Raw genomic sequence first — 9,199 nt, 5'->3', positions numbered from 1 at the left:
TCTGTTAAAAAATATCTTATTTAAGTCCCTTACCTAAACGACATTGCATTCGAAACATATCATTTCACGTTAATGATGGTAGACCAGCGCAGAAAACACAGAACAACACATATTGTGATTGCCAACTCGTTGATCATACTCAAACAAATGCTTTAATATCATCGTCACTTAGGCCCTTACTTTCTTCGATGGTTTCACACATATGATTCAAGCGCTTAAGTCACAAGGACAGAATTTTCGGGTACATGCTTTCTACTTGTGGCAGACTTACTGCTGCACCGACCTACAACTAATTACTGTAAGTATTAACAATTTAATGGTTGCATTCTACATTTCTTATTGTCATTTCTTAATTGAACTTACACAGCCTGCGGCACATCTCTTCGCACCACCAAATTGATCCACTCACATTTTTTTTCAAATTCACGTACATCAGTTTCGGACCCAAATCTAATATTTGGTTATTACATTGACTTGAACTGTTGTCTCATGTAATTGAACCGCATGTCCTTTCCTTTCTATATTGATATCATTGCCTATTTATTTTTTCAGTCTGGCTTGCCATACAATGAATTTTATTCTCTAAGTGTAAGAGACAATTTTTTATGCAATTACTTATTATTAACTCAAATACTTACTATCGAAATAGACGTTTGCTTCTGTAGCGAGTACGATGAAGTAAACTGTATATTACAGTGAATACGATAGCTGTTGAGTAATGAGAGATATTCAATTTTGGGACGAACTTCTGTTTTGAAGACATGTTTTCTTACTTAAGAAGAACTGACCTTTTAGTTTTGACATAGAAAGCCAAAAGTTTGATATTTAAAAAAAATATTATTTCCTTTTAAATCAGTGATCTATGTGCTTGTGATCAAAATTTGCCCAAAGAAGTGTACTTGTGTAACTTATTGAAATATGTGCCTTTAATGAAATGTGTTCAGTAAACTATTTGTAAATATCAGTATTTTCTGTTAAATACTGACTTCCTTACTGAAATTCTTTGACACATGTTTGGGTCCAGTGTCTACCCTTCCATGTCGTAGTGATGTTTTTGAGTCACAGAGAATCTAGAGTCATGTTAAAAGTAAAATGACATTTACATAAGAATTTTAGATAACGGTTCAAAGTACACATCTTAAAAGTATAATTACATGGTAAAACTATAATAATTTTTTGTTTGTGTATTTTTTTTTTTTTTTTCATATACAAACTTATTATAAAATGTTTAAATAAAGCTTTGATTTCATCCTTTCAATATTAACAATTTGCTAGTTAATTCAAGAGCAGAAATGTGTCATAAAAAATTATTGAAAATTTTAAAAATTTCAAATTGCATGTTTGGGCTTCTGTAAAGAAAAAGGTCTAATCATTCATGGACATTTCATTCATTTGACAGGCAATATGACATGCATTTAGCATTCAAGATGGATTTATTGATAATTTGTTAAATTCAGTAACAAGAATATTGATATATATGTACTTAGAAAAAGTACATAAATTCATTGATGAAACATAATGGATATTTCACAATAAACAAATTTACCCTTTTTTTTAAATGGAATGTAACATTTTTAGGTAAATCTAATCATCTGGGTATAGACATTTCCATATAGATCAATAGTTTATTTGATGATGCTAGACAAAATCACTGTAAAACCTATGTTCAGACAATGCAAGCTAAAATATGGATTCTTCTGTCTTTATTTGTGAAGCATGAAATGTTATAAGGAATATTACTGATTGAGGGAGATAATTTGATTTTTTAAGTGTTCTCGTAATGGATTGAACCCATGACTTCTAGCTTAGTAATACATGTATGAAGCTTATGCAGTAGATATTTTACTGGAGTTACACATGTGCACTCCATCTCCAGGAAAGAAGTCATCAAAGCTCAACTTTTTCCTGGGATGTGCACATTCTATACTATGATTCTTGTAGAGAAAGTCAAGGTATTTAAGATACCGGTAATACTTTTTATTTTTATATGTTTTATGTCAGACTCGTGCAATTTGTGCCTGCAGGATTATGAAATCTGAAAATGACTCTCATAATTTTTTGATAGATCCTACAGAAAGATTGCCTTCATGTGTTAGCGGGGACTCTGATGAACTACAGCATTGACACAGGAGTAATGCCTCAGGTTAATTTGTTACGTGTGTGTCTGTCCTGTTGGTCACGTCTTCCAAATCGTCACATCTCTAGTAGCCTTGTCTCCAAAAGCAGATCCATACCAACGCTGACCTGTTCACCTTCATGTGGTTTAAGATGGCCAACAATGATGGACTTAGCAGGGTTACCCAAAGCACCTGTAGTGCGACGGTATAGCAGTGAAAGTGCACCAAAACAATCACCTAAGACATTTGATTTGGAGCAGAATGCATTCTTTGAAAAGTATAAGCAGAAGCTAAAGCAAAAACAAAGGTTACTATTATTTAAACAATGATAACAATTTGTTTTAATGATTTTTCAGACAAAAATGAATAAAAGAAAATATGATTATTCTTGAAGCTGGTTTTAGTCAATTATTATGATAACAAGGTTGGGATGTTGATACTTTGAAATTGAAGAGTCAGCTGCTGAAATTGTTGCTTTCCAATGATACCTATTTTATTTCTAAAAGAGAAAAAGTTATATGAAATTAAACTACTTCAATATGTAAAAGAATATGACATGTATTGCAGTGAAGCTCCTGAAGAATTCCAAGCCAAACTGGACGAAATGGAGGCAACAAAGCAAGCTGAGCTTGAACAATTGAGGAAAGACTTAGCCCCACCTCCTGTAGATCCTGAAAATCCTGAAAGTGGATCACAGAAAGGGGCCATCCCTGGCAGCTGGCCACCTAAAGTAAGTCTAATAATGATATCAAAATAATTCATTTTCACCAGCAATGATTTTGGAACATGTGTTGATGACAACTTCCTCAAGGTCATTTCAATTTAATATGAAGGGAACTATGAAATGCATGATGATGAGTTGTCTTCTTTAATTGCTCTAATGCCAATAATTGTGAGGTAATGTAATTCATGCAGAAATGCCCAGGGCCTGAGAGGTGAGGCCAAAAAGGGGAAATTTTGCAAGTTCATTAAAACGTTACTCCTGTTTCAGGAATTGTTTGATTTTGCTCAAATTTAGTCTGAAGCATCATTGGTTGCAGGGGTATGAATTTTGTTTAAACTGTGTGTCTTGGCCCCCTAGTGTGGGAGAAACAGGGACTAATAGTGGAAATAGAAGAAATTCTTTAAAATCCCATTAAAAAAATAGTTTATCAAGTAGATCATAATTGTGGATATTCAAAAATGTGGATTCAGTTATAGAATGTGTGTCTACAATCTATTGAATGCAATGCCACAAACTATTTTTGCTGTCTTTACAAAGATTTTTTTTTATCTAGAGTTTACATGAAATCATGAAGGTGGACCTACTAAAGGACAGAACCCCAGAACAAATTGAACATGTAATGTATAATTTTTAAACATCAAGATATACAAATTATGTATGGAATCTAAGAATATGACAGACATCAGTGGTTTGTAATACTGATGGTTAATTCTCAGGTTTATAATTTATTTCAGTGATGGTATTTAGATAACAAAAATTGATATTAGTATACATTTGTAATATAAAGGAAATGAGTTAAAAAAAATGCATTATCACAATTTCATATCAAATTGCTTTTTGTGTCTGTGTATTGTTTTGTTTTTGTTTTGTATTTTTATTTTATTTTTTTACTTGATTTAGAGAGAGAACATGCTGGCTATACAGAATATATCTTCTTTGTCTAAATGAAAAGTTCCAATTGTTTTAACAATGATTATTCTATTACAGATATGGAAAGAATACCACGTATCTAAAGATTGTGTATTTGGTGTTGTCAAGGTAAGCTAATAATTTTCTCTGCTATATGATCCAGTACTATTTTGAAAGGACTATGTACTACAGGTATGCACATAGATATGTCACTGTGTTGTTATGATATACCAAAAGGACGTGTTGTTCACTTTCAATTGTTCCTTGGTCTTGTTTCTTGGCATTTTTTTAATGTTGGAGATGTTTATACAAAAATAGCATTATATAAGACAGTGTATATCATGTACATACAGCAAAGTCTTGTTATTTTAATTGTTTCTTATTTAGTTTAAGAGTTGGTGGATCAACTTTAAACAAACAAAATTCTATATTTAACAGAGAATTTCTGTTTATGAGATTTTGTATCAAAGCAGAAAAGTTGAAATTCACAGAGAACAGATCATACCAGCCTGATAGAGTAGATCACCTCTGTTAATGCTGGTATTTAGCTCATTATTTTGTGGCTTCTTTTAAATTTGGCTCCTAAAGTAGTAAACATTTGAGGGGTTGTATGTTACAGGAGATGGATTATGAGTATTTAATGGAGAAGGCTCGGGTGTGTCCAGTCGTAAGTATCTTATTGACTTCACAGGTAAAATTCCAATACAATATTCCATGAAACATTTTTATTTACCAAGTATGTTTGAGTTACTCATCAGAAAAATGTATTTATCTGATTTTTTTAAAAAAGATAGTGCCTCTTTTCCCATAATCATCAAAACTTCTAGCCACCATCATTTGTTATAGGCTTTTCAAATTGTACTTCTTTCATTATCTGTTTGTCCTAAAGCAGTTTGTTTTATTTGGTGTTTGTGAAGAAGTACAGAAAGTGCCTCAGTCTAGCATATTGTATTTATAGGTTTCCTTTGGTCCCCATTGTGTTGTAATAATTGAGTTTCGAGACTGATTAAAAACAGAATGGCAAACAGGTGGATCTGTCTTCTCACACATAAGTTTCTACTTTAATCATATGTTAACATGTGCCTTTTGGTCTCTTGTTCTGCTAGTTACCTGGTCAATATAAATATGGATAAGGAAAACAGATAGCTAACAGATGTCTATCTTTGATTTAAATAGGTAACAGCTGTTTTCACTTTCTCTCATAAAACTGTTAAAGCACTTCAATTTATGAACCTTTCTCAAATATTTTTTTATGTTGGTTTCAGTCATTATACCAGTAGCTAGTTATGATATGCATTTTGAGTAATGAGAATGATTGAATTAACAACAATATGGTCATTTTGTGCCCATTATGAAATTCAACAGTTGAAGCTTGGGATGTAGAATAATTTTTTCTAGATTAAAAAAAGTAAAGTGCTGTGTTAACCAAGATCCTTTCAAGGTCCCTTATTATGTTGAATATAAACCTACTAACATGCTTGTTATATACATATATACATGTTGACATTTTTTCAAGGATATAGCTGTCCCTAATATGTCCTATTGTTAACATCATTCATTTGATACATAAATCTTGAATAAGTTGCTGTCATTTATGTTATTAATGGGAAACGTCAAGATTTGTAGGTACTAGAAAGCTACTATACAACATTATGATATTTTAATTGGTTTAGTGTCTAAAATTGATATTGTCACTGATAACTTTGTGTACCTTTCAGTTTGTGTACCCTCTACCACGACAAGATGGATTTGAGTTTATCCTTTCACAATTCAGTGGGAAAGATGTGTACTTTACACCTTTAATAATGTACCAAGTATGTACTAAAAGACTTAAGTATCAGTTTCTTGCTTACCTATATACACCAAAGAAAGATCATTTCGATGTCTGTAATATAAGTTTTTTATTGTGAAATAATTTTTTTGGTAAAATGAAAGACAGATCTTCATAAATGACAGAGACACTTTTCTTCTAGTAAGTGAATATACGGATGCATAATGCAATGTTCTAGGTTTAAAAATAATTTTCTGTGAATATCTATCATAAAAACAGGTACAGCTAATTACCTGAAAGAAAGTTGGAGTATTAACCTGCCTTTTCTATTTTACAGACTCAGAAAGAAAAAGCCTTATCCTGTCTTACGCTCACTCATTTTCAGGAACTTAAACAAGAAAAAGGTTTGATATATTTTATCACATTGTCTGCTTTAATGAGCTTTTATGCCGGTATGTAAGAGAGGATTTTAGTTTATAATGTTACATGTACCAATATCAGTGTCAGCATTTGATGTAAAGGTGTATCTGCTATTCTACACATTGCTATAATACAGAATGTATTAACATATCTGTCAAAATTCTCTTCTAGGATATGACCTGTCCCACATGTTTTCTGTTCAAGTTCACAGAGTTATTGTGCATTATGTTTATAACCCACATATATAAATGGATGATATTTTATAGATAAGATATATTGCGTACTTACAAGTCTATTGCATAATCTTCTTTCTGAATTCGACAAAAATGAAAAAAGAAAGTCTGTGTTCCAAGACGATTAGGCTGCAACTCTCAGAGTGACCTTTAAGCCAAATCCCTTTGGTATGTGTATGTATATACTTGTATAATTATTCTTTACAGGTATCGTTCTGATGGCTGGCCAATATAACAGTGATATTCTGGTAAGATAACTTTTACCACATCTGATACTTTTATTTTTATTTGATCTGATACATATATGCCTGAATCTAGTGTTGTAATGTTTGTATTAAGTCACTTCTATGGCATATATACATATAATACATTGATAATGTTATGATCTGGAATCCATTTATACCAGTCAACAAATCTTGACCTAAAATATAAAACAATAAACAGTGTATGTTTTCAACTTATGCATTTCAAATAATCATGTTTTAACAAGAAAAACAGGATTTATATTGTTAAAACTGCATGCAAAGCTGGCTTGATACAAGTTGTAAAAATTGCTATTTAAAACAGATTTGACAGTGACCAATAGAATCTTAAACTCTTGTCTATGCTATTATTTATATGATATCAATAATCTATATATCAGATAAACTTGTTGAATGGTTTGACACAACACTCATCCAAAAGGATTGTGCCATATGACAAAAATTGTCAAACATGTTGAATAAATTTAGTATAACCTGGTCACTATTGTCTTATCTTTTTTTGAAACCAATGAAAAATATCTTCAATTTCTTTATTTCAGACAAAAAGTGAAGCTTTAATTTTAGTGAAACAGATGACAATGTACTATAGTCAACCAGGAGTGGAGCGATTCAACCTAGTTCGCCTATTCAACCATATGCCAGAGAAATTTCACTACCAAGAAATAATATCAGAATATAAAAAGATGAAAAAAATGCTTGAGAAAGAAATGTAGCTGCAACTAGTGTGTATAGACATGATTTTTAAAAAAGTTTTGAATATCACTGCTATAATTGTACATATTTTTTTAAGAAGGATAAGATTTGTTGAATGTTAGGATACCTATGTTTGTATGTAATATTGGTTGAAGCAGTATAACCTTATTTTATCACCCTGTCATATTACATGCACATGCAGTAAGATCGTGTTGGATATGCATGTCATAAGATGCTTATAAAGTGTTGGAAAGTATTAATTGAATATTTATAAAGAATTCAGAATGTTAATAATCAATCTATTAAACTGAATAAATTTTTTAATGCTTTCAGGTGTTATTTTTGTTATTAATTTTTTTTTTTACATTTTATGTTTTCTTTTTCCACTTTGTTTTCTTGTTCAAAAGCATACATTCGGGAGATGTGCATGTATTTATTGGGGCTTGCATATACTCAGTCATTTTATTTCAATGTAAAAGTTGTCAATAAGGGGAAAAGATTATCCCAATATTCAAAGAAAGACTCATTGACATATTAGACAGAAGTGCCTGGAAAAGTCTAAGTCCTGGGGACCATGTTGATAGAGAAATATGGGGTATTCAAGAAATTATCTATTGGTCATAGATTGTCAGATTCTGACCATATGTGTCTGCAAATGATTTATCCAATACATAACTCTATAAACAGTCCAATTTATGATTACTCGTAAATTTCAAAGGCTTCTAATTTTAATTTGTCTAAAATTTCAATGGAAAGAAATGTGAAAATAATGGTAATTTATAGTGCTAGCGTATTTGTGCACAGCTACATGTAACATAAACATGCAGAATGCAGTTGTAGTAAAGGATTACATAAACATATATGTCATAGAAAGCAATTGATAAACCATATTTTAAAGGCATAATGAAAATACAATTATCTGCAAACAAATTTAATGCAGAAATCGGTAGATATGACATTAGCTATAGAAACAGATTATGTACAGTTTTGTAGTCTAGAAGATGTTGAAGCTAAATTTCACTTGGTTCTTAAATGTCTGTATTTTGAAACATTGTTTGAAACTCCCACCAAAGCAATCATACAAGAAACCATTGTGTGTTTAAACTAGTACAGTTGCTAACAACAAGTAATAAAAAAGACATTGTTAATTTAGGGGAATTTATCACTGTGGTAGAAGAAGTAAATGCTGAAGAGAATCTTGGTCTATTGTGTGTTGATGTACAAAGTGTTGGATGGATGTTGTGTAAATGTCATTAGGTATTGGTATTTTGTGCTTGTAGTTATTCTTTGAACCAATTAGCCATAAAGCTAAAGATAATAAAGAACTTGGATTCTATCTCTTTCAATCAGATTGAAGTTGGTATATAGGACATTTCAGTCCGAGTGTCAAGTACTTGCTTTCAAATTTTTAGCCCACCATCATGGCATGGTATGCTGATCAAATCGCCATTCATCCATTCATGCTTCTTATCAATATTTCTGAAGAGGCACTTCATTGATCTTTCTCAGATTTCATATGTAGGCTTTCTTTTGATCCCCCATTGTGACTGTTTGATTTTCAGACTGATCAGAAAAATGTTGCTGGTCTCTTACGGCAAGTGTTGCATCACACAAAATTTGAAATGGGGCAGATCTGATTGAATGACCAGGTGGGGTCGTCAAGCTGATAAAGATAATTCATTGAGCAAGTTCAACTTTGCCTTGCATGCATTGACAATGACAGTACTTGTAATCTCACAAGTGCGCATAAAATTGTTTTCTATTTGATCTCCATTTGATTGACACTGGGTTATGTATAATTTGCTAACCACTTGATGGAGATGTTGATGGGCTTATGCCATGACATGGTGTCTATTGTCTGTCTGGCATCAACTTTTCCTTTTAAACAACTTGTTTCAGTAACCACCCTCTTAAAGACCTAGGGTATTGCTAATATTGAGTTTGTAGCATGCTGAGATAAAGAGCTACATCTTATGTTCAAACAAATAACCTTTACCCACTATAAAGGTTCAAGGAGTTGTATGTGTTTAAATCTTTACCCTTTTCAGTAAATGAGAAATCTAGGGTCA

At 31.7% G+C, this 9,199-nt stretch overlaps 1 protein-coding gene across 2 annotated transcripts; it reads left to right on the top strand.

Moving 5' to 3' along the window:
• Positions 1-251: 251 nt before the first annotated feature.
• On the top strand, positions 252-7,466 carry LOC132554252 (ATP synthase mitochondrial F1 complex assembly factor 1-like). 2 transcript variants are annotated; one of them, XM_060218560.1, is made up of 10 exons: positions 252-298; positions 2,066-2,322; positions 2,685-2,847; positions 3,395-3,457; positions 3,829-3,879; positions 4,370-4,417; positions 5,469-5,564; positions 5,859-5,925; positions 6,382-6,422; positions 6,977-7,466. In XM_060218560.1, the coding sequence occupies exons 2-10, from the start codon at positions 2,108-2,110 to the stop codon at positions 7,148-7,150; spliced, it is 918 nt and encodes a 305-aa protein (XP_060074543.1). In that variant the 5' UTR covers positions 252-298; positions 2,066-2,107; the 3' UTR covers positions 7,151-7,466. The 2 variants fall into 2 exon arrangements, with proteins under 2 accessions (XP_060074543.1, XP_060074542.1); XM_060218559.1 differs by having other exon boundaries at positions 2,066-2,424.
• The last annotated feature ends 1,733 nt before the right edge of the window (positions 7,467-9,199 follow it).

Source organism: Ylistrum balloti, unplaced genomic scaffold (genome assembly GCF_031769215.1).
Source record: "Ylistrum balloti isolate Yb309-2 unplaced genomic scaffold, AGI_CSIRO_Ybal_v1 Utg370388, whole genome shotgun sequence".
Taxonomy (NCBI): Eukaryota; Metazoa; Mollusca; class Bivalvia; order Pectinida; family Pectinidae; genus Ylistrum; species Ylistrum balloti.
Note: the sequence above shows the minus strand (reverse complement) of the source record. Positions and strands in the feature narration are given on the sequence as shown.

What these genes read in the sequence shown, in the direction of transcription:
- LOC132554252 (XM_060218559.1), top strand. Translation starts at nt 2,108, where the DNA reads ATGAACTACAGCATTGACACAGGAGTAATGCCTCAGGTTAATTTGTTA. An exon ending in CTGGCAGCTGGCCACCTAAA is followed by an intron (nt 2,848 to 3,394) that starts GTAAGTCTAATA and finishes TTTTTTATCTAG; the next exon opens with AGTTTACATGAAATCATGAA. An exon ending in CCCCAGAACAAATTGAACAT is followed by an intron (nt 3,458 to 3,828) that starts GTAATGTATAAT and finishes ATTCTATTACAG; the next exon opens with ATATGGAAAGAATACCACGT.